The 23,746-nt window shown below is 53.7% G+C and overlaps 8 protein-coding genes across 8 annotated transcripts; 7 read left to right on the plus strand and 1 right to left on the minus strand.

The window, feature by feature from the left end:
• Positions 1–1,350: 1,350 nt before the first annotated feature.
• On the plus strand, positions 1,351–3,063 carry A1O3_03587 (uncharacterized protein; the record flags this gene model as incomplete). The annotated part of the gene is made up of 3 exons (XM_007733723.1): positions 1,351–1,521; positions 1,567–1,694; positions 1,752–3,063. 3 exons carry the CDS (start codon positions 1,351–1,353, stop codon positions 3,061–3,063), a joined length of 1,611 nt encoding a protein of 536 aa, XP_007731913.1.
• Positions 3,064–3,532: 469 nt separating this feature from the next.
• A1O3_03588 (uncharacterized protein) lies at positions 3,533–5,113 on the minus strand (the record flags this gene model as incomplete). Its single annotated transcript, XM_007733724.1, has 1 exon — positions 3,533–5,113. A coding segment is annotated over one exon (1,581 nt), but the record flags the coding sequence as incomplete, so codon positions are not given.
• Positions 5,114–6,262: 1,149 nt separating this feature from the next.
• Positions 6,263–8,922, plus strand: A1O3_03589 (AGC/PDK1 protein kinase; the record flags this gene model as incomplete). The annotated part of the gene is made up of 2 exons (XM_007733725.1): positions 6,263–8,509; positions 8,560–8,922. The coding sequence occupies 2 exons, from the start codon at positions 6,263–6,265 to the stop codon at positions 8,920–8,922; spliced, it is 2,610 nt and encodes an 869-aa protein (XP_007731915.1).
• A 1,049-nt stretch (positions 8,923–9,971) lies between these two features.
• A1O3_03590 (uncharacterized protein) lies at positions 9,972–11,639 on the plus strand (the record flags this gene model as incomplete). Its single annotated transcript, XM_007733726.1, has 1 exon — positions 9,972–11,639. One exon carries the CDS (start codon positions 9,972–9,974, stop codon positions 11,637–11,639), a length of 1,668 nt encoding a protein of 555 aa, XP_007731916.1.
• Positions 11,640–12,508: 869 nt separating this feature from the next.
• Positions 12,509–13,204, plus strand: A1O3_03591 (signal peptidase I; the record flags this gene model as incomplete). The annotated part of the gene is made up of 2 exons (XM_007733727.1): positions 12,509–12,837; positions 12,979–13,204. 2 exons carry the CDS (start codon positions 12,509–12,511, stop codon positions 13,202–13,204), a joined length of 555 nt encoding a protein of 184 aa, XP_007731917.1.
• A 1,450-nt stretch (positions 13,205–14,654) lies between these two features.
• Positions 14,655–17,259, plus strand: A1O3_03592 (uncharacterized protein; the record flags this gene model as incomplete). Its single annotated transcript, XM_007733728.1, has 2 exons — positions 14,655–15,729; positions 15,782–17,259. The coding sequence occupies 2 exons, from the start codon at positions 14,655–14,657 to the stop codon at positions 17,257–17,259; spliced, it is 2,553 nt and encodes an 850-aa protein (XP_007731918.1).
• Positions 17,260–18,101: 842 nt separating this feature from the next.
• On the plus strand, positions 18,102–20,281 carry A1O3_03593 (uncharacterized protein; the record flags this gene model as incomplete). Its single annotated transcript, XM_007733729.1, has 2 exons — positions 18,102–18,404; positions 18,506–20,281. The coding sequence occupies 2 exons, from the start codon at positions 18,102–18,104 to the stop codon at positions 20,279–20,281; spliced, it is 2,079 nt and encodes a 692-aa protein (XP_007731919.1).
• A 1,483-nt stretch (positions 20,282–21,764) lies between these two features.
• Positions 21,765–23,177, plus strand: A1O3_03594 (uncharacterized protein; the record flags this gene model as incomplete). The annotated part of the gene is made up of 4 exons (XM_007733730.1): positions 21,765–21,875; positions 21,947–22,417; positions 22,474–23,062; positions 23,086–23,177. The coding sequence occupies 4 exons, from the start codon at positions 21,765–21,767 to the stop codon at positions 23,175–23,177; spliced, it is 1,263 nt and encodes a 420-aa protein (XP_007731920.1).
• Between the last annotated feature and the right edge of the window lie 569 nt (positions 23,178–23,746).

Below are 23,746 nucleotides of genomic sequence, written 5' to 3' on the forward strand. Positions count from 1 at the left end.
GTCGTCGCCATTTATCTTCTCAGTCACTTTCACAACTTCTTCTGGCAGTTGCAATACTTGCTGTTACTGGCTTTCCGTGATGATGGAATCTAACGGCTACGTGCTGCTGACCCTCGTCTACTACGACACTTCGTTCTTAGCGAGCCTTACTGGTGGCTTCATCTCTCAAATATCAACTATTATAGCGGCCGCCGGCAAACAAGGATGTAAGCTTGAATGGCAGAGCTCCATACCTGATGTTGTGCCCATCATGGCATTATCTAATCTTAGAGAGCTTTTTAGTCGGCTTTAGATGAAGAGATATCTAGGATGGCTCAGCCTCTGGAGGAACGAGGCTTTCACCGTCGGAATTGAATGCGAATGACCGGGTGAGCCTAGAGTGATCCCTGGTGTAGAGTGGCCGGTCTGGTGGCCATTCAGGCCTCTGGCGCAGAAGGCAGAAAGCAGAAGGCAAAATGCATATTATCGGGATATGTATCTACCATCTACCACTGGTAATTGCTGGATGACTTCAGACATCCTCAGGCATGGGCACTGGCACTGGTAGCGCAGGCAAAGCTTGCTTACTGTATTAACAAGTTTCTTGTCACCATTGTCCTGCAGTGGAGATGCCACCACCCACTGGCAAGATCTGGCTTAGGGGACTTATATGTTACTCCGTACACTACTAGGCGATGCCTAACGCAGTTAGCCTAATGCTTAGGTGCCTACCCGCCTATCTACCTCATACCTATAGGCTAAGGCTTAGGCTAGCTCTCCCAAGTTAGGTACATACTGTACTCCGTACCGCTCATTCACTCTTTCCGGCCCCTGTTCAACTGCTCTGCATGCCACATGGTCATAGTGGATGAGATGAGATGAGATGCCTGCTCCTCCAGACAATGCTCTCTTGAAACATCACATCACCAGACACCCTCTGTTGTTGAGACCCGGCATTTCTTTTCCTGGCTCGCTTACTGCGGACATCTGCTGCCATCTCTCAACCATGCCTGCTGTTTCTCCCGCCCGCAAAGAACCCTTGCTCGCCCGCCTTGACCTTCACTCAGACTTTCGGGCCACAAGCCTCTTTTGCCGCTCGAAAAGCTCCCTCCAATTCGACCACGGCCCTGCGAATTCCCCAGACACCCGCCCTCCTTATCCACATGACTGGGTCCTCGGTAGGAGACTCGCTACTCGTGCTGTCGCTCGATCGATCCCCTGCAGCCCTGCCCGACCGCTGCCCGCAGCGGTGACGATTCTCAACATGATCAGTATATAGCCTTGAAGCAGGCTGCCCTGAGTCAAGACAACACCTCGCCCTGTTCTTCTCTCCTCTCTCACCTCGATTCCTGACTTCTCCAGTCTGCCACAATGGACAAAGGAGGCGTGACGGAGAGGACTGACAGTGATCCTAGTACTCTAATTAAAGAAGAGACAAAGACAGCCATATGCCACAATACTATGCACGATGATCCAGAATACCTGAGCCCTACATCTCCTCGTGATCCGCAGGATCCCCTTAACTGGCCAATGTGGCTCAAGGTCAGACAGCTCCATTGACTCAAGGCCACTACTGATCTTGTTCAGTTTGTTATTCTGACCCAGACGTCTCTTCTCGCAGCACTCGGTGGCCTCAACACCGCTTCCATTAACCCTGCGTTGGTCATGCTCGCTGAAGACTTTGGCATTGGCAAGGTGCGAGCCTCGTATCAGACGTAAGCCTACGTGGGCAGGACTACTTTCCCCAAGGGTAATGACTGACACGCACGCAGAACCGTCTGCATAGCTCTCAACGGCATAGCACCATGGGTCTGGATCCCTCTGTCCAACAAATATGGTCGCCGACCTGTCTACTTAGGCACCACCTTCCTCGCCTTCATCTCTGCCTTGAGCTGCGCATACACTCGGTCATTTGGCCAGCTTATTGCAGCAAGAGTGTTCAATGGCTTCTTCCCAGTAGCATTCGCATTAGGCGCAACCACGGTCGTTGACCTGTTCCATTATCATCAACGTGGACGAGCCATGGGGTTCTTCACTGTTACCATGGTGAATGGGAGTCACCTAGCCCCTATTGTGGGCGGTCTCTTGGGCCAATATTGTGGATGGCGATGGATTTTCAAGTTCGTGGCGATCGTGGATGCGGTCATGTTTATCGTCGCTTTTTTCTGTCTCCCTGAGACGCTCTACATCAGACCGATGCCCTTTTCACCATTGGCACCGGACGCGATCAAGATGCCGATCCAACCCCTTGCTGTGCGACCTCGCTTCGACAAAGCAGTCTACTTTTCAAGTCTACGGCTCTATTCCCGCTCCCCTCAACTGAAGCTTAGAGCAAATCACTTTGTACTCCCGGCGTTGAAGATGGCTAGGTACCCTTCGGTGCTCTTTGCGGCGTTATATTACTCCACCATGTACGGATTTGCGTCCGTCCTCCCTGCCGTCACAGTCGCGGCAATCTTCTCGGAATTCTTCCATTGGGACACATTGACCATCGGTCTCACTTACGGTGCAGCTCTTACCCTCGGTGGCATTTTGGGCGAGTGCGTCTCTGGCTGGGTTGTCGATGTCATCGTGAAAAGGGAGAGGAAGCGCCTCGGTCGCGACCCGGAACCCGAGGTAAGGCTCAAAGCCGTATGGGTGGGTGAGATTATTGTTCCGGCAGGTCTTTTGATCTACGGCTTCTGTCTGCAGTATCATACAAGCTGGTATGGACCTGTCCTAGGCATGGGCATTGCATGCTTTGGTCTGCAGGTTATCACGACCACCACATACACTTACGCGGTCGATTGTTACCGAACAGAAAGCAGCGAAGTCGCGCAACTGTTCAACTTCATTCGTCAAGGGTTCGGAATGACTTTTGCATTCTACGTCGTTGACCTCGGCAACAGGATGGGATATCAGTGGTTGTTCCTGATGTTTGCCGGGGTCGGTGGCGTGCTGGCTTTCATCCCCATGCTGCTCATAATCTTGTACGGTCAGAGGTGGAGGAAGAAGCTTGGAAAGCCTGTAGGTGTCAACATTTTTGAGAACATGTTGGAGGCCGCACAAGCTCGCAACCAGTGTTCAACAAGCGTCAAGGTCTAGTCAGACAGCTAGCTGCGACGAGGTATGACTGATGATGAATGACGAGGCATGAGAGACGAGTCATAACATTTCTCCTTTGGCGGACAGCCCTCCTCTGCTCTTAGGCAGTGCTCTGAGGCAGTGCTTGGACTATCCGTGAACCTCAACCCACACGGCGCGCTACAGTACTTATTCTGCAAGGCTACCTTATGTATGCTATACCGCCCCAAGTGAGACGAGTTCCCGCAAGTATTTAATGCAAGTATTTAATATTAGTCTTCTTCATCCTTCTCTTCTTCCTTCTCCTCTTGCTCCTCCCCTTCAACTGCTGTTCGGTCAGTGACTACCTAGTATGTACTGCAACTCTAATGCCAGTCACTCGAGGCTACGCACCATGCTTTCAGACCGCATCTTGCTGTCCCGTCGGAGCCAAGGTCCATCAGCATATGATTAGCCCAGCGCCGTCCTACCGATCACGACCCCCCTCCCAGCCTTCGAATCTCGCGTTCCCGCTCACAACTCTCATTGTTCCGCGCCGATTGACCTCTGCGTCACCTTCAAAATTCTCTTCGCCTACCCGGTCGGCATCTAGGTCGTCTCTCCATAAATCATCAAGCATGGCCTGAAATAGTCCAGGTCGGTTTCTCGCCCGCCCAACATCGCCGCCGGGATGCGGCGCTTCCACTGCCCGTTGTGTGAACAAAGTCTCGTCCCTCATCATCATCCTTCGCAGCCTCATTCCATCCACCCGTACACTCCGTTGCAGTTCTCTGTTTCGTCGTTCCCTGAGACTGATGGCTCGTACAGTGGGGCTCGGTTCGCCTGCATCAGGATCCCACCGTTGTCCATCCACGTTCGAGGTGGAAGCGGACCCTACTCGAACCCTACCAGGCGGAGCTGTGTAAGCAGCATTGTGCTCCGTTATGTATGGTCTCCTAGCCAGATCGGCAGGCGTCTGTGGCTGGGACGTCGCGGGAAGTGATTCGTTATATACTGAGAACGAGTTCCCATCCAAATATCGATGCCTGTGGCTTTGTGGTTCTGTGCGAGGGAACGCGGGGGCTCTCCGGATAGGCGTCGGGGTAGCGGGCAGCCCAGAAGAAGTGGATGGCTCGTCCACCTGCGAGATCTCCTCCACCGGTGATGCACTGGGAACAGGAGGGGAGCTCGGCAACTCTTCGATAGTACCCTCTGTATAACTTCGACGATGCGTCCACATGGGTAGGAGGGAGGCCGACTCATATTGCCCTTGAGATGCATCACCAAGACTTTGGCGGCCAACTGGACTCGCAGCACCGAAGTCCTGAGATGAATAAATCCGAGGAGTGGCTGAAAAGGGTGGTGGTAGTGGCAAGGGCATATCGTCTGACAGCCCACTGATCGAACCCCTCTGAGCATCTGTGCTATTCAGTGATATCTGCCTCATCTCCTCAACAACCCAGTCTGGCAAACAAGAATGATCATAAGGCTCTTCAAATCCAGACGACCTATCCCACTCACTGGCAGTGTTGGAAGAGACAATCGGAACAGGTATATCATCCGCTTCGGCGGTATCTGTTGGAGAACTTTCTCGGGAAGCTGCTGTCGCAAATCGAAGCAGAGAGCTTTTGCGGGGTGCATGTTTGTTGACTTGCATGGCTGGTACTAGGGACACGGGAGACACAGATCTACCCTCCGATTGAGGGAGTTCAGACACGTCGCTCTCGTCGGTTTGTTCAGTAGAATTTGTAGACAGCCGTGTTGAATGGCGAGTCGACCTCTCCGCAGATTCCCACTGGAAATTAGACTGGGAAGATTGGGCACTTTCCCCTTGTTGGAGCGCTTCATCCTGCGAAGAGTTTGGAGAACGTCGGTAGGCCAATTGAACCGTACTGGAAGCAAACAATAACTCGCCGTCCAAACCACCGCCAGCCGCTTCTGAGATGGCTTTGCGATGATCCTTGAGATACCGCACGATATCATGCTTCTCAAACCCCTGTCTCAATAGGCCGTGGTAAATCTCGGCTTGCCGCAAGTGAAACTCAACGTCACTCTCCGACAGGGAGATACTGCTAGGAGGCAGGCGGATCATCGCGGGGGAGTTTGAGTAGGACTACCTTGGCCAATGCTGATTGATGGCCCACTGGCGTTCGATAGTTGAACAACCCGGGGGTTCGGAGTTGTTAACTGGAAGAGCAGCCCGGGCGCAGTCAGCTCCATCGTTGCCTGGATCTTCACCATAATTGCAATGAAGAGCAAGAACGATGTGTGATGGGGCCGTTGCCACCAGCATCTTCCTGATATCGCCCATCACGCCGTTACCAGACAAAAGGCAAGTGCGGCACTGCAGGTGCTCTGGTTCACATCGTATCCGGTGTCTTCAACCACGCTCGATCCTGTCCGAGCTCATTTGTCCTCGCAGCAACCGTCTTATATGACTTCCATAATCCGTTGCCGATAGTGGTATTCCGAAGGAGGAACAAACCGGAGAGCTCCATCATATTGGAAGTCTTGACGTAGAAAGGCGGAGGTTGCGTTGTCCTGGTGGATCAATTCACGTAAGCTCCACCGCAATCTTGGGTCAATCTGCGCCAAATCCTCCTGCATGGTTTCGAGATGGATGTGCTGCTGTGACAAGCGATGCATAGATGGTTGGCGACGATCTAGGCAGTGCAAAGTAGCAGCTCTGGGCGGAGAGGCAAGCTTCGATCTGATACGGACGTTGCCTGGCTCGAGACGCGAGACGAGAGACAAGAGACGAGGTCGGCGTTGGAGTGACTTGGACTATTTACGGCCTCCCACGCCGAACCTCCATCTTGGTTCGTCTGCAGCCACATCCATCGTCCTCTACCAAACACTGCTCTTTAACCTTCTTTCAACATTCACACGTTCGCTACATCACAAGAGCTCTCTCTGTCGACCTCCGCGATCCCTCTCTGCCTGCACCTGGCCCGGCCGTGCTGACACCCTAGGTCCGGAGCATCTGAAACCAGGCCAACTTCTCCTCGGACCCTCCCTCTCCTTCCTCGGCCTGCGAAGATATTGTCTAGGGTTTTTGTTTTTTTGAAGGAACAAGAAGATACGCACTGCTAGGCTCAATGCTGCAAACAATGAGGACTTCGGTGCCTCTGCTCTAGGATACGAAGAGTCCGTCAAGAGACACCGTCTTAGCGACAAACGGGGACGTCATTGCACATCCGGACCAAGCCACGTCGTCCACGAGTCTCAAACCTGAACAATTATGGCCGACCTCTCGCTCGGCCCGCTGAGGATTGCAAATCCTGATGATGCCTCTCCTGATACTCCGTTGCAGCCTCAGCCTGCGGTCTCGCCCTTCCTACGGATTTCACCTTTAGTCGACGCCAATGGAAGGACAGATTACCTCTCCGCCGCACCTGAACGATCCGACAGCCCTGTGTCGCCCCTCTCAACTTCTCCTGCAGAAGTAGTTCCTCCTCAGGCGGGGGCATTGTCGGCGAGCCCTTCCAGTGCTACACCTTTCACGACGTCAAATCAAACTCAGCGTGGATCAGAGCGGCCGTCACAACGGACAAATCTCCCTTACTCTTATCAAGATCAGCAACAAGCGCAATTCCCTCAATATCCGACGATGATGCCTCAGAACCTGCACGATCCCCGATCTAACGCTGGCCGACCCGGTTCCACCTATTATTCCCAGGTACCTGTCAATGGAACGGCCGGTAATGGTGTGTCTCGACAAGGTTCATATCGAATTCGCGGTGACGGTACGGCTTCGACTGGCTTCCCACAACGAACATCATCCAAGCGCTCAGGAATAGGAGATGTGGCTGGTGTCCCTTCAAGAGACGACAGTCACACTGAAAGAGCATACGGGCAAGGGCAGTATACTTCCGGCAATGCTCCTTTGCCACCCCGGAAGACATCCAGAAGCGTTCCAGGTTCCCGAATTGGTGGTACAACTACTGGGAATACGCCCCCCTCCAGTATCCCTAAATCAACACAGACACCCTTGTCAACGTCGCCTTACAACATAGAGGACCGTCCTCTGGCCAGTTCGGACGAGTGGCAGGAACGCGGTGCCGCAGTTGGAGTCAAGCGAGAGTATGATGTAGAGGGCCGGCCGGTTCTCAAAGCTGTCAAGAAGGGAGTGAAGGACTTCAATTTCGGCCAAACCCTGGGGGAGGGTTCCTATAGTACCGTTCTCGCAGCCACGGATCGACAGAGTGGAAAAGAGTATGCCATCAAGGTGCTCGACAAGAGACATATCATCAAGGAGAAGAAAGTCAAATACGTCAACATTGAGAAAGACACGCTAAACCGACTGACGGATCACCCTGGTGTGGTCAGACTCTATTACACCTTTCAAGATGAGAGGTCATTATACTTTGTCCTGGATCTGTGCCCGGGTGGTGAGTTACTCGGTGTTCTCAAGCGCATGTCAACGTTCGATGAAGAATGTTCTCGATTCTATGGCGCACAAATACTGGATACAATCGATTACATGCACAGTCGCGGGGTCATACATCGAGATCTAAAGCCGGAGAACCTACTACTCGACGAGAACATGCATATCAAAGTGACCGATTTTGGAACGGCGAAACTGCTACCTGAAAAGAAGACCAGCGATGGCAGAGTCGAATTTGAGCCAGATTCGAATTCCGAAGAGACCAGAGCCAACTCGTTCGTCGGTACCGCGGAATACGTGAGTCCAGAATTACTGATGGACAAGAATGCTTGCAAGGCCAGTGACTTGTGGGCATTTGGATGCATCATCTACCAACTACTAGCAGGACGCCCACCGTTCAAGGCTGTCAACGACTATCAGACCTTCCAGAAAATCATCAATCTTGATTACGAATTTCCTCGGGGATTTCCTGAGGTTGCACGCGACCTCGTAGAGCGTCTACTTGTCCAGGACCCTCAACGGCGGTTATCACTCGAACATGCAAAAAATCATGCGTTCTTTGCGGGCATGCAGTGGGGTCGAGGCTTGTGGCAACAGAAGGCACCACGATTAAAGCCGTACGTCCCTCCACCGATGCCACCAATCAAGTTGAATGGAAATGGTTCTCAGGACACCTACCCTCCAGACATTGCGTCTCACAGTACACACGCGACCATGCTCCCACCGAACAACCAAAAGCCGCATCCGAGAGTGATCACTGAGCTCCCCCCACCCAGCCAGCTTGATATCGAATGGTCTCCAGTCCTCACACGGAACAATGAAAGGATTCTAAAACTAGGGAACTTGTCTGTCGTCGCATCGCCGAGCCCCCACAGCCCGCACGGAAACGAAGGAGGAGGCAAGTTAGCAAGACTTTTCGGAGGGAGTACTACCAAAAAGCGGCAGCGTCTCGTCATGGTCACCTCGAGCGCACGCATCATCATCGCAGCTGCTGGTGGTGAGGAGAAAAAGTCAAAGTCCGAGATCGCACTCCTGTCACCGGGAGTCGAGTTTTCCAGCGCAACCGACTCCAAAGGAGTGACTCAGTGGATTGTGAACACGGTAAGTTCTACACACTGGCGTCAGGGCGGCAAAGACTGACTATTGGAAAGCGGGATAAACATTACGTCTTCGAAGATCCGAAGCCAGCTTCCAATGACCCCATGGCAAGTGCTGTGTCGGCTCAAGAATGGCTTGACGCATTAGTCCGCGCCCGAGAGCTTGCGGCATTTGTGCAAAACTCCAGTAGCAATTATTCAACGGATGACACTCTCACCTTGTCGTCTTCTGCGTTATCCAGTCAGGCGAATATCATCGATCAGACCACCGATCTCAGTCCTCAATCGGCCAGCCATGGACATACAGGGCGAGCTATACTACACAAGCAACATTCCGGCGGTGATGCCGAGTCGCTGAAAGGGCGAAAGCGATTCAGCAAGCGACAGTCCAAGAGCGGATTGACTGCAGTGTTTTGAAATTTTGTGCGGAAAACGAATCCGCGCCTGCGATTCCTTCATCTGCATTTGTGTGTATGGTTTTCTACTACGTCTTGAAGCCTGTTTAGCATAGCGTTGCGATTGTGGACGACGGTCAGCATGGCGATGGTGGGCGAAGGGCATGAAGAGGGCACAGAAACCCCTCCTGCTCGAGTTTGTTTGGGGTCTGCATTTGTAGGGAAGCCAGCCTTTGAGATCTAGACAGGATATATTGAACTGGAGAGCCACAGGTCACGGCACTTATTGATGACAAGGAGGTACATCCACATCGCCTCTGTAAGAAAAGATGAGTTTGTACGAGTGAGGATCTTGTCACGCGTCAAAAGGCATCAAAAGGCATCGGCGCAGGGCCACTCAACAAAGGCTCAAACTTGTTTTGTGCTGTTTTATTAGCGCTGTATTGCTCCCACAAATTATGTGTCCAAGTGACCACGAAGAACCCTTGTCACCGTGGTACTGGTGGTACTTTGGTTCAGCTTGCCGTCACGACTGGCTGACATCGACCGGACCTGCATCCAAGCTAGATCCCAAACAGGACTTCGTCTACTTCTTCATCGCCACACTGCGTCCCGCGGTACCAGTCGCTCTGGCGGTCTCGTTATGTGTAGCCTGGCCACCCGCACTATGGCGCACGAGGAGAAAAGGCGTGGAACCGCCAGCGTAACATTCTGACTCTTGCGAAGCGCGGGGATTCTCTTTCGACAGTTGGTTTAGCGCAATGGTGTAAGGACCGGATTTAGACGAGGAACGGGCATTAGCCTTCGAGAGCAACGCCGTGTGGCCTCCAACTGACCTCCGAACAGGACGTCCGAAGCAGGAAACCTCTGCAGACGCGTACTGTAGTGAGGACGGGCAGCGACACAGAACAGCATCTTCAAGATATCTACGGCAGTCTACCCTGAGTCACAAAGGTCGATTACAAGGTACGCAAGACAGTCACAAGTTTCCGGGTCCATGGAGCACCGGAGGACATGAACCAGCTCTATCCGCAGACTCTTCAGTATACGAATCCTCCAATTCCAGTCCCAATGGTTTCCCGAGCCGAACTTGCGGACCAGTCTCGAGGCCCGCCCTCTGTCGCTTCTCGAACGTCTCGATCTCGACATCACCACCATCATCGCGGTCGATCCCATTACGGGGGTACTTCCCAAACATTGCAGAACGAGTTTCCCTTCTTCGCGCAGTCGGGGGACGTGGAGATAGTGTTGGCATGTGATGGACAAGAGAAAAGATACCTCCTGCACAGGTTTACATTGGCGCAGTTTTCGGGGTTCTTCGAGGCGAGTACCAGTGATGAATGGTCCCGAAATCAGGCCATCCCGAATGTCCCATCTTTGCGGCCAGAGCAAGCTCTGAGTGCCATTGAGGAGGAGTCATCCCGCGTTGGCTCCGCCGCTGGCCCGTCGGTGCCTCATCCCATATCAGTATCATCTCCCCAGCGGAGATGGAGGTATGAGTTGGACTGGGAGAATCTCGAGGACGACGATGAGCCGATTTTGGTGCAAAGGACGCCTCAGGGTCCCCTGTTCACTCCTTCTCTACCACCGCCCCAGTCGCAGCAGCGGCCTCAAGCCCACCACACGTCCTTTTTTCGGTCGATGGCAAATCTAACCCTGCCTTATCATGGTCCGGCGTCGCAATCGACTGCGCAACTTGCGACTATACCGGACCCCGCCCTCACAAATCCTCTCCTCCGAGACTACGATAACCTGTTCCGTATCTTTTATAACTTCCCGCCTGTCCTCAACTCGACCAACATCGCCTCAGCTTACTCGGAATGCAAGACCCTTCTCTCCTTGGCGGATATGTACGACGCGCTGCCCGTGGTTGGACCACGGATCGACCACCATCTTCTCCGGTTCTCGTCACGACTTTTCAAACAAATTGCAAAGTATCCCCCTTCATATCTGAAACTCGGCTATCTTGCGCGAAGCCGCATCATCTTCTCCGAAGCCCTGACCCACGTGGTAGGACAGTGGCCTGCCGCGTTGCCCTACCTCAAACCACCTAGTCACGCTGGTGGAGGATACGAAGTCCCGCAATCCGTCATCGATCTGATTGAGGACAAAGTTGACGAGTTGGAAGAGTTGAAGCAAAGAGTTGAGACGAAACTATTCAGACTGACCCTCACAACGAGTCGCGGTGAGCGGGTGAATCCAGCCAATGACTACCTTGGTTGGCTTGCAATGAGTCTGTGGCGGCAGTGGTTGGCAGAGAACACCACGCCTGAGGTGCGTGGGATATTGAAGAACGGCCCCAGCTCGCGGCCGGGCAGTGCGACTGCAATCATTAACGTGCAGGCACAAGGGTCTATGGGGAGACCGCCGGCTCCAGGTACGGTTGCGCGAAATCCTACACAAGCTGCGCCACCGCCAGCCGTCAACACCGGTCGAATCTTTAGAATGATAGCTTCTCCGAACGCAGAGATCTATCTGCCTTACGACGAGCTGAAACGCTTTCTGAAGATTAAACCGCCGGGCCAGCCAAGTTCTCCGGCACTGTACACACGAGAGAACCTACGACGGTTCGAGCGAAAGATTGATGAGATCAAGAATGTGGCACGAGATATTGTGAAACCCCTAACAAGAAATTGCCTCGAATTAGATTTGAGAAGTTTGAGTGATGGCCAGGGTGGCGGACTAGGCTATCTGACTTGCATGCGGTGTGAAGAGGAGGATTTGCCTTGGGACATCTGAACGCTGCGACGTCTAGTATCTTGTCCTGCATTTTAGCGACAGCGTTTTGACTTGATGAAATCTCCCCGACGTTTGAAACGCGGCTTACGAACTTCCCTCGGCATCACGAGTGGCAACGAGCATTTACGAATTCCCTTTCTATGAGAAATTGCGTATGGGATGTATGACTGGTGACCTTGTGGTGGATTTTGCGAATTGATTGATACCCTGCCACCCTGCTTGAGTCTTTCCCAGGTTGGCCAGAGGAAAGACATTCCCTTGACAGTAAGCACATCGGATTACCCTCGCCATTCATATCGACCTCGCGAAATCCATCACTGCAGGAGGGAGGCTAATGGCCTTGAGGCGCTGCTGGTATATTGTCTGCTGACCTCCGAGGTATTTGCCCAGGAGGCGACCGTGACAGAAGCGTCATGAAATGGAAGAATATCTAGGCTGACAAAGTACCTGCACACATTGAAGAGCTTGAAGTAGACATACGTCCGAAAGATGGTTCGATGGACGAATGGATGTAGACCTCCATGTAGTCTGTTGAATGATATCAGGTGTACGTATTGCCAAAAAATAGGTCTGTCTGACGGGACCGAATGAGCCTTGACCACATATGATTTAGCAAATACTTGCTTTGTCAGACAATCGTCTTTTCCGTCTGCTCGCTATCCAAAGTTCCTGCCACCTAACCTCCTCGAGACAGTTGTTGTAATTATGTCGACGAAGCATTGTCTGCAGTTCGCGCCCGAGCAGTAACTCCCGCCATTTCTACCTGCGGCATGATACACTCTTGTGTTTCTATGTTTCTGTTCAAGCGAATCCCCATCTCCCTTTCCTGAAGTAAGGCAAAGCAATCAGGCACTCGGTCGCCTTCCACGATGTTGTCCTCCCTCGCCCCGTACCTCTCGAACCCACGGCAGACACTGGCCCAAGTCCTCAACTTCGCCCTCGTCCTATCTACGGCATTTATGCTATGGAAGTCGCTCTCGGTGATCGCCGACTCTCCTTCCCCGATCGTTGTGGTCCTGAGCGGATCGATGGAACCTGCGTTCCAACGTGGCGATTTACTGTTTTTGTGGAATCGAGATAAGACAGCCGAAGTGGGAGAGATTGTGGTGTACAATGTCAAGGGCAAGGACATTCCTATTGTACATCGCGTTGTGAGGAGTTACGCTCCACTGGGAGTCGGAGCAGATGCGGATGCAAGGTATGTATATGCTGCCCGGAAGAATCCTAGAATCCTTTGTCGGTGTGATACTGTTGGATGTTACCGTTGCCTGAAAATGGCCAACGCAACTGGAAAAGTATTGCGGGACGTATTCGAGCTGGACTGACACCCACCCTACAGTGCGTCTCCCAAATTATTGACGAAAGGCGACAACAACGTGGCGGACGATACAGAGTTATATGCGCGAGGACAGAGCTACTTGGACCGGAAAGAGGATATCGTCGGCAGTGTGCGCGGATATGTACCTGCAGTGGGATACGTCACCATCATGTTGAGTGAACATCCATGGCTGAAGACTGTTATGCTGGGAATTATGGGCTTGATGGTGATCTTACAGAGAGAATGAAGATGGAGGGTGCATTTGTCTCGCCCATATGGGGCGAAAGCGTGTTACTGGAGCTTGCGCTCGCCCTGCAGGTCAAATCAGGATCAGGCTTGGAGGATCAATACTCGCGCTGGAGGATGAAAGAGTGAGCGAGCTTCGTGTCACCTCCAACATGCTGCACCGCTACGACATTCCCCGATTGATTGTTTTGCTCCAGTCGAGCCTACCTACTCCCATGAGGAATAGGCGCCACGACAGTTTGCCGGTCAAGCAGCACGCAGTTGGTGGTATGGCATTGGCGAGAAGAGGTATCATTGATCGGATTATGGCCGACGAGAGCAACAAACACCTCGTGAAGACTCGGTGTCCCACCAGCCCTACGCCTCGGCCCTGATAAGATCCCTGTAAAAAGTCTGGGGCAAGACCCAAAATAACCGCGAAAGACCCAGCCTCTGGAGGGGAATGGATACGCAGCAACAAATTCGCGGATCATGGACATGTTAGTGCTGACCGTCACAATGCAAGCAGAAGGGCGGATAGGTTGTGCTTGGATCATTAGACGTCTTGGAAGCAGTCCATCCAGCACGGTGGCATCCAACCGCTGCGCATAGAGATCTTGTACGAAACCCCTGCTCTTTTGGACCTTGTTTGGCGCCGCAGGTTGTGATCGTCCGTGGTTCGTGGTTCGTGGCGGGCTCCGTCTAGGTGCCGTCGAGCTGAAACCAAAAGACTGGCAGAGACGAGTTCACCCCTGGCTAGCTCGATAAGTGTTGCGCACTTGCTATGAGCTGTGGTTGTTGCACACTTGTCTCGTCGGTATCACCCGTGAAAATCAAGACCAGGATCAAGATATCATCACAGTGGAGAGGTTCTTTGCCAGCGCCCATTCCCGTACTAATCGTCCGTGGTGTAATCCGCATGTTTGTCTAGTTACGCGACCTTGGGAGGCCTGATTGCTCTCTACGGAGGACATAATCCGCATACGGCGTACAGGAGGAGTGCTGGACCAAGTCTAATGCACGCTTGGTTGGCGCGATCAATTTCCAGGGACCAGGCCCGCTCACTTCCACCTTGTTCGGGCTTTTCTGTTGCAGCCAGCTTGCCAGAACTCAGTCGATTGTCTAGAACAGACAAACGACACTTGCCTGCCATCTGGACTATCATCCTCGTCGCTTGGGAGCTTCTCGATTCGCAACATTGCGCCGCTTCGAGGTTTGCCGATAATTCCGGGACTCTGTGGTGGGGGAATCAGCGCCGAGCGGCCATCGTTGGCCATCTACACCCCCAACACGACTTGCGCAACGACTGAAACCCGGCCACCGACCCTGATCAAGCTCCTGGCAAAGCCGCTGGCCCGTAACTGTATAAGCGTCCGTCTTTCATTCTACATTGTTTCCAGCCCGAGAGATGCCCTCGATCGGTCCAGTACGCTACAAACCACGCGCGCGGGTCTATAGCTCAAGCGGTAACCATGGAGGGCGATCGCAGCTATTCAGCATATCGGCCACCACCAAGTATTGCAGTTGAAGATAATGTCAGACTGCTGAGTAGCAAAGATCCACTGGGAACCCAAACCACCACCACCACGGCAATGGAGCGCGCTTCTTACTTTCGAGGGCGGCATTCCAGAGGAAACTCCAGAGACGAACGGCTAAGATCCATCGACGAGAGCGAAAGCATGCGGGCCGATGTGTTTGAATTGGTAGAGCCTCTAACACCGGCTAAAGCTCGTCGACCGAGCCCCGGTCCGTCCAGTGCCTCGTCAATGTTCCGCCGATTGACCACCAAATACGCCCCGTTGTCGAGATCCAACTTCCGATCCGCCAAGCGCTCGCATGGCCGGCAGTATGCTACCTTGGATGACGCCGACGCGGACCAGGTGTCGGTGGACATTTCGTCGCTAGCAGGCATGGGCTGGGAACTCACGGATCTGTCGAATGCGGACGTGGCCCTTCTTCAAGATAGCGAGACGGCATATGTGCGGCCCAGTCAGAGGAGAGGGAAGCCTGATTTCCGGTCGTTTGTCGAAAAGCGCCGTTCAGTTGGGGAAGGCATGAGAGACATTGGCGTCCAGCTTCGGCGGGATCCCACCAAGGTGGGGAGAAGTTCGTCGGGAGGAGGCCCCCGGAGTGCTTACAGCACGGGTGTCGACCGAACCAAGACGGTGCGCGATTTCGGGCAGAATCTCGCGCAGGAGAAGAACATGATTGTCGAAGTCGAGGAGGTGGTCGACTTGAGTTCTTTGGAGGGTGGTCACACCGACAATCGAGCGAGCCAGACGTTCGAAACCACGTCGGCCAGGAACAGCACCCTGCCACAACAGACCAAGAGCTACTTCTTCCCTGAGGATCCGGATATCCCCAATTGGAAGCCTCGGTCCATGAGCAGCATCTACATTTTGTGTCTCATAGTGCTTGCTTTGGGCCTGGCGGGATTCCAGGAGTTTCTGTGTCAGCGATCTCTCGAGAGCGTCAAACGGAACAGCGGGCTCCTTGCGTTCAATCATGTGGCGGAAATATCGACGTGGGACTTTTTCGCCTGGAAATGTAAGTGGTTTGCTCACCCACGGACAGTGTGAGGGGGCTGACAAGGCGATAGATCTTCCCACCATGGTCACCATCGTGTATGCCGTTCTGTTCTCCATCATGGACTTTGACATTCGCCGCCTTGAACCGTTCTACCAACTTTCACGACCGCGCGGAGCCCGGGCCGCAGCGAGCTTGAACTTGGACCATTTGACCATGTTTCAATATTTTGTCCCCTTCAAGGCGTTTCGGCTCAAGCAGTGGGCCGTCTTCTTCTCCACCACAGGCAACATTATCGCGTCCATGGCTGCACCGGCCTTACAGAACCCTTCCATGACATTTGACACCAATCCGAAATGCAAGGATGGCCCTTGTGCCGATCCCGACGAGAAGCAGTATTGGGTTCGCGTGTCCACGGTGTGGTCTCGATTGTTGTCGGCGAGCTACGTCGTCGTGGCCTTGATATTGATCATTCTGTTCCTCCAACTGCGCCGGAAATCTGGCCTTCTGAGCGACCCCAAAGGCATCGCGGGCATTGCGTCCATGGCGACTCGGTCGCACATTCTTCAGGATTTTGCCGGTCTAGACGTGGCGGACCGGAAAGAAATCCATAAGCGGCTGCAGCACCGGCGATACCTGCTGTACAAATCATCCATCTGGCAAGGTGAATGGAGTGAGACCATTGAGCCGATCCAGGAAAGCGAGAAAAAACTGACGAGTCCGCATCCGGTCATGCTCCGGACCGTGGCCGCCATTCCCTTCCTTCTATTCATGGGCCTCTTCCTTGTGGCAGTGCCCATCATCACGTTGACCAAGGCCAATGTAATTCCCAATGCAGCTCCATGGCTGCCTATTGTTGTCGCCACAGGATTGAAGTTGTTCTTCAGCACGTTTGAATCGGACGTGCGGCTTATGGAACCATTCTATCAGCTGTCCAAGGGCAACGCAAGACCAGAGAACAGCCTGACACTCGACTACCAGGCCACCGTGTATGGCTGGATGCCGTTCCGCGCGCTCTGGAAGGGACATTATTTAGTGGCCCTGGTCGGGTTTTCTTCAGTTGCGCTGGATGTCCTCACGGTGACTGTCGGTTCATTCTCTGTCAATGCAAAGGACTTTATGAGCCTGGGCGGTAAGGCGAAGGACGTGTCATTCGGTGACGAGACATTCATCTCATTCTGGGCCTCGCTCGTTCTGTCCTTGGTCATTCTAGTGTTTGTTATCTTCACGACCTCGCTGGTCTACCTGCGGCGTCGGCATCCGTTCTTGCCCCGCGAACCATCGACCATTGCGGCCGTCCTGTCCTTTATCTATGCCAGCAACATGCTGACCGACTTCATTGACACTGAGCGCCTGAACAACAAGCAGATGGAGGTGAGACTCATGACTCTGGGCAAACGATATGCCCTGGGTTGGTTCCGTGGAAGAGATGGTCAGATCCACTGCGCCATCGACGAGGAGCCGATGAAGAGCAAGTATGTGCATGGGAAGCCGTATACTATGGCACAGGCCGGACCGCTGCAGCCTCATGAAACATTTTATTCTGTGTAGACGCGGGGGTGGTGTCGCATTTTAACGCAATTTCCTGTACGCCCGGGACTGGATACGCTACAAGGCACAGGTTACGATAGGAGGATATAACGAGACAAGATATAACTGCAATGCCCTATCCACAGGTTGAGAGACCAAAGGATGGTGTTGATTGGTATATGATGATTGATCTAAGCTCAAGCTCGTTGCTGCATTCCACCTTTTTTTCTCCTTATCCTCTTGGGTGAGGCTGTCGTCATCTAATACATAACATGTCTTGATCTGTGTTGATCAAGGCTGGGGCTCAGATAAACGGGTGCTCCGTGCTGAGATGGGTCTGAGGTGGGCCAAGGAGACTGCGTAACCGCCCTTGGTCAAGACTGACGCTTTAGTTGACGCAACAGAACAGGGAACCAGATATGGGAGGTCGCGCATCTGGCGGCATTCGAAGGGTACGATAGGCGACGGGAGGAGGGATTGGCAGAGAGCCCACAGGGTTTCAAGGTTCCATCCAGATGCCGTGGACGATGGTGGATGGTGGGTGGGTGGTGGGTGCAGTGGTGGGTGGATGGCAAACAGCAAAGGATCGCTGCGGTGAAGATGCGCGTCTTGAGACTTGATCTCCACCAAAACGCCAATGACGTAGATGCAACGAAATGCGGCATTCAAGCAGAACAGCAAGCAGAAACCCGGTGACAAGATTCTGTATTTTGTCTCTTTGTCTGATACTACCTATACTACTGAGGCTTGCTCCAAATCCAAGATTATTCTCTGCAGACTTTTGCAGCAGGCATTACAAGACTAACCACTCTATCTCACTTCCTCCTCTTTCTCTGCTCGTCACGCTCATATCTCCCCCCAAGATGCCTGCGCCAGGCTACGTCTTCCGCGATGGAGGCACCACGCCTCCTCTGGAAGAGAATCAGGGGACTGAATTTCACAACCGAATCACCAATGCAACTAGACCAGTGACTGCCACTTCCCAGGCCCCTTTGGGTCAAAACACCACGACCAGCCATCAACTAGCCACGGCAGAGCATGAAATCCAAGGGGCTGCTCAAAAGGCCGGTAAGGAAGACAAAACAACGAATCTAGGATGGCAAGCCAACGCTGTGGGTGTAGATGTTCTGGTGGGCGGATTGTCCAACGATGATCTGTGGACGTTGGTGAGGAGATTCAACAAGGCAAGTATGCTCCCGTCGGGGCCCTAGGCACCTTGGTTGGGGTGGCTGTGGCTGTTGGAACCTACACTGACCGCACATGCTAGCAAATGTACCATGTGAAAGCCATCCCTGAAGCACCCCCAGGAGGGCTCGACCTCAACATCGCCGACGAAGATGAATTCTCCCCCGACAAACTCCGATCCACCCTTGAACGTCTGTACATGACCGTCATTGTTGGCCTGATTGGGTTTGGAAAGCACATCGCAAGATTGCGGTCATGGAGGGAACCCCGCCGAACCGTCGCTTTCGCCATGGGATACTTTCTGGCCTGGGTACTCGACCTGCTCGTGCCAGCGTCGCTCACCCTGATCATTGTCCTCATTACCGTACCTAAGGCTCGCCACATCCTGTTCCCTCCGGCTCCTCTCGCTCTGGTCAATCACAAGAGCGGCGGCATTCAGAAACCAAAGGCCGGGGTGTTAGGCAGTCACGACAGCGTCACTGGTGCACCGGAGAAGTACAAGGGCGAGGCGGTGGAGCAAGAGGCCAGCAATCTGGTGTCTGGCATCGCGTCAGTGGCTATCTCAAGTGCTGCTGGACGTCACGATCAGGCCAATCCGGATGAAGAGGGTGGCAGCAAGACCCTGGACGGCTCGGTGCCTGATCCGACCAAGATAGCCACGGCTGCGGCAGACGCCTCATCCTCTGCACAAGGTGGTACGCCGGAAGCAGCTCACGACAAAACCAAGCAACCCATGGAAGAGGCTGTTTGGGTCCAGATGCGTCCTGCGATGCGCGCCATTAACGATATTTCAGACATGTGGGAGCGGTTGGCCAATGCCCTGTCGCCGACTCCCCCGTTCTCGTCTCAGAAGCGTCTGCAACTTGCGGCGATCTTTGCGCCTCTCCTTCTCCTCTCCCTGTTCACGCGGCCGGAATGGGTGATCAAGGGCTCGACCTTTTTTGGCGGGTTTGGCTTCTTCTCCGACCCCTTGATGCAACGAGGCATTGCGCTGTTGAACGAGAAGATTCCAGACTGGCCCAAGTATTTGGAGCTTCGCAACACCCTCCTCAAAGGCGTGCCTACGAACGCTCAACTGACCATTACGCTGTTGCGGCTGGGCGAAGCAAACCGAGCCCCTCTCCCTCCGGCGCCGAGCTCGAACGAACCTCTGGCAGACAAGGCGGCCGAAGTGGACAAGGAAGGTCTCACCGCCAATGGACTGGACGCTTCTCACTCGGAGATTGAAGACGCCATCACTGTGGACAAGCCTGTGAACGGCGAACCAGGCAATGAAGATGCAGAGGGTAAAAAGAAGAAAAAGGGCGGCATCGGGGCCAAACTCATGTCAGCGTTCAAAACCACCACGGCGGGCGGGGTGGAGACAAAGCTGACAGTGGATGGAGTCAAGGCCACGCTGGGATCACATCACGCCAAGGAGAAGTTGGGGGTATTGCCTACCAAGAGCGAGATGAAGGCCAAAGCGGTGGAAGGACCAGTGGAATATCTGGGTCGATACAACGGTCGCAAGGGAGCGGTGTACGTGGACAGCTCGGTGTCTCCGGCCAGTGGCAACCGGCCCGCGTCACCGTGTATCTACTTCACCTCGCATCTGGATGGCGACGAGGCGGTGGAGAGTATGCCGCGCGATCCCGCGTGGGCGGTGTCGATTACCGACCTGGCGGAAGTGAAGAAGATTGGAGGGTTAGGCTGGAAGGGCAAGATTGTGGTAGGCTGGGCCACGAGTCGCGAAGTCAAGGACGGCATTGAGCTGGTGACCAAGGCTGGGCAGCGATACCGGGTGATGGCGATCAAGGACCGGGATGCCTTGTTCAACCGAGCGATCTCGATGGGCCAGCAGGTGTGGGAGAGTTATTGAGGGTGTTCCAGATTGATATCAGTCGATGTAGGGATACGGACCCGGAATATCATGTATTATGTATGGTTAGGAGGGATATGAGGACATCCTTGAGGCTCACCCTAGTACCTACTCTGTAGGGAGTACGGAGGTACATTGGTACAACCTTCAGTTGTTGACGCCGGTATGACACTAGAGGCTTGGTAGTCAGAGGTAGGGGCGATAAGCTCGTTATCGCCGTGTTTAGGGTTAGGGCTAAATCGACGTCTTTCATGCTCTCAGCGCCCGCCGCCGAGTCTATCGATAAGGTACCATGGCCGCTATTCTCGCTCGCCGGAACTCTGTAGACGACATGCCATCACCCTCGCAACTATAGAGATTATCGATCCCACGCCCCGACAACACTTGACGGCATATTGGATGCGGATGCGGTTGCGGTTGCGGCAAAGATAGACAATGGAGAAAAAGGTCATCTTCACCGACGCACCGGTAAAGGCTTCAAAGGTCCGGCCTGCAGGTGCAGCCCTCGTGGAGACGGAGAGGAACCCATTGATGGCGTCGACGAGCGCCAGGTCCGACGGGAAGCTCTGAAGGCGTCCTTTGGCCATGGTAGCCCTGGCTCCTCGGTTGCCTGAGGCTCTCACAAGATACCTAAGGTGAGGGGTGTCAGCCTATCCGTATAGGGTGATGAATGGTGTTCAACCTGGCAAGATGACAGATGGCAGATAGGCATGGGATCGGATCACAAGGCACTGGACCTCCGAACTGCCAATGGTACGGAGTACTTTGTACTTTGTACTTTGTACTTAGGCCTAGGTCCCCCAGTCAAGTGTTGCCACGGTTCCAGCCTTTTGTCCCCCAATCAAGTGTTGCCACGGTTCCAGCCTTAGGTCCCCCAGTCAAGTCTGGCCACGGTTCCGCTGCTCCTTCAGCCGCATCACATGATTCGAGGCATCAGATGCGGCTGAAATAATGTGATGCGGCTGAAGGAGCAGCGGAACCGTGGCCAGACTTGACAGGGGGACGGCTTAGGCGGCTGGCTGGATTGGTCAGCCTGGTTGTCACGTAGGACAAAGCCAATCATTGGGATGTTGGGAGTTTTGTCGGTGAGCCATGTCTCACGGCCAACTTGTGGAGCAAACCGGGCGTTCAACAGTCCAGGCCTGGCCCCAACATGCTTTCTGGCCCCTACCATGGGCGTGATTGGGGGATGGTTGGCTGCATTGGCGTTCCAGGCCAGACGTTGCCAACTTGTGGCGCAAACCGGGAGCTCAATAGTTCAGGCCTGGCCCCTACCATGGGCGTGATTGAGGGATGGTGGCTGTATTTGTATTCAAGGCCAGACGTTGAATCCCAGTCTTCTGTCTTCCCCTGCACTCGTCCCTCTTTTCTTTCGCCTTGAACAACTTGGTGCGAGCTGTCTGTGGTCAGGATGGAAGCCAACCGTCGGATTTTCATATGCCTGGGGAGGACAGGCACAGGGAAGAGTACCTTTATTCGTGCCATGGGTGGCAATGTTCCAGCAGCCGAGCTTGCCGACGTCAACAACGGCGATTCCGTCACGTCTGCGGTCGAATGCTACAGAACCCAACTTGATTTTGGTGGCAAGAAACCTGTGTAGCTCGTGGATACGCCTGGATTCGCCGATTCCCGAGCACTCGATACGTCCCCTTTTGACAACTCCAGATCCCTTCGGCGGTCCACAGTGAAGACCACACCAACGTGTCGCACGCGAAAAAGTTGATTCTTGCCTTCCAAAACCAACGCATCACTGAATTCAGCGGTGTGTTCTGGTTCGTCGATACCCCCAAGGCAGGGGAAGAACTCCGGGAAGAAGCGGCCTTCATCAACAAGCTGGCCAAGCCTGAGAGCAATGGACATGGCTTCTGTATCTGGAAACACGTCGTGGTCATCCTCAAAGGCATCGGTGGGCTTGGAGGCGCTCGAGAGGCCGTCTCCCATGCGACCAGAGATAATACCCGCGCACAAATTCTGCGTGGTGTGATTGTCTACATGTCGAGTGCAATTGCAGGCGTCACTGTATCCGGAGGCCGAGTGATTCATATTCAGCAAGATGAACATCTCGCCGTCAGCGGAGACCCAACTGCTGCTGGGGCTCTACTAACCGCCAACTTCGATGCCACGGCGTACATCAAGGTGAGTCGAACGAGTTTCCATTCGGTAGACCGGGCACAGGCTTACTCTTAGCACAGTGGATCGAGCAAACAATGAAATGTAAACGCTGCCTGCAATCTGGCGATCCCCGCGCTTTCTATGCTTGCCACGCCGAAGTCGAAAAAATTCATCAACATATCCCTTACCATCCGGGAAACCTGTTACAGATGCACGGAGAGCGAGATGTGAAAGATTTGGCCAAATCCGTGGGTAAAAAGATGGCTGCAGTGGTTGCGGTCACGGCAGCGGTGACTACGGTTGCTCTTCCACTTGTTGTGTCTGTCATGTTCCCCCCCCTCGCACCCGCGCTTGTCGTCCACTTAACCATCACAATCGCCGCCACTGGAGCAGCAGCACCGATCGCTGAAGCTCTGGGGAAGGATGCCTTTCCAGGGATCAAGTCGCGTATGCCGTTGGTTCACCTCACTCAGCTCACTGAAGATAGGATATCCAAGGAGTTATCTGAGAAGATAACCAAAAAGTTATCTCAGAAGATAATCAAAAAGTTAACTGAGGGCACGTCCGAGGACTCGTCGGAAGAGATGTGCGAACAAGTGCCCAAAGTGTTATCTAGGAAGGATTTGAAAAAATTGGCTCGGATGGTCGAGAAGAGGGTCACGCTAAGGGGTAAGTGTGAGGATTGCGGTCAGAGGGCCGAAGAAACAGTGGGATGCTTTCTTTACTGGACATGCTGCCCGGAACGGCATTAGGCCAGAACGACAGCGACTGCAACAAAGCATAGGCAGCTAGGCGGAGGTTGTTCTCCAGATTGTACAAGATGTCACAACCCTACAGGACCAGAGTGCACCATCTCTTGTTTGAATTGCAAGTGGACGAACGACGAAGACAACCCGGTCAAGACCAATGGGGCGTTGCGCTGCAGGGACTATAGCGTTGAGCATATGCTGGAGATTCAGGAGTGAATCAATCAGTGGTACGGAGTACGGAGTACATGGACTGTGACTATGGCATACGACTACATAGTATCCGACTGGACGACGCCGGCATATAGAATATAGATCTAGGTAATTCATTACCTCTACATGTAGGTAGTATGATTCCTGAAGCGTGGACTTTTACAGAACGGAATGTGGCCATTGATCAGTAGGTACCTGAGGTAATACTACCGGGGTAGTCAAGACCTTTGAAATAACCACGACAAGCCGTGAACCCAGCGAGCGTATAGGTAGGCTTAGGGGCCCTAAGGCCTTAGGAGCCTCCTAAGCCCGAGATATAGGCTCTCTAGGCCTTAGGCCCCGTCAAAGCGGCGAGGGATCGGCGCGGCTCCCAGGGACGTTAGGCTAAGGGTAG

The sequence above is a fragment of the Capronia epimyces genome (genome assembly GCF_000585565.1).
Source record: "Capronia epimyces CBS 606.96 chromosome Unknown aczIQ-supercont1.3, whole genome shotgun sequence".
Taxonomy (NCBI): domain Eukaryota; kingdom Fungi; phylum Ascomycota; class Eurotiomycetes; order Chaetothyriales; family Herpotrichiellaceae; genus Capronia; species Capronia epimyces.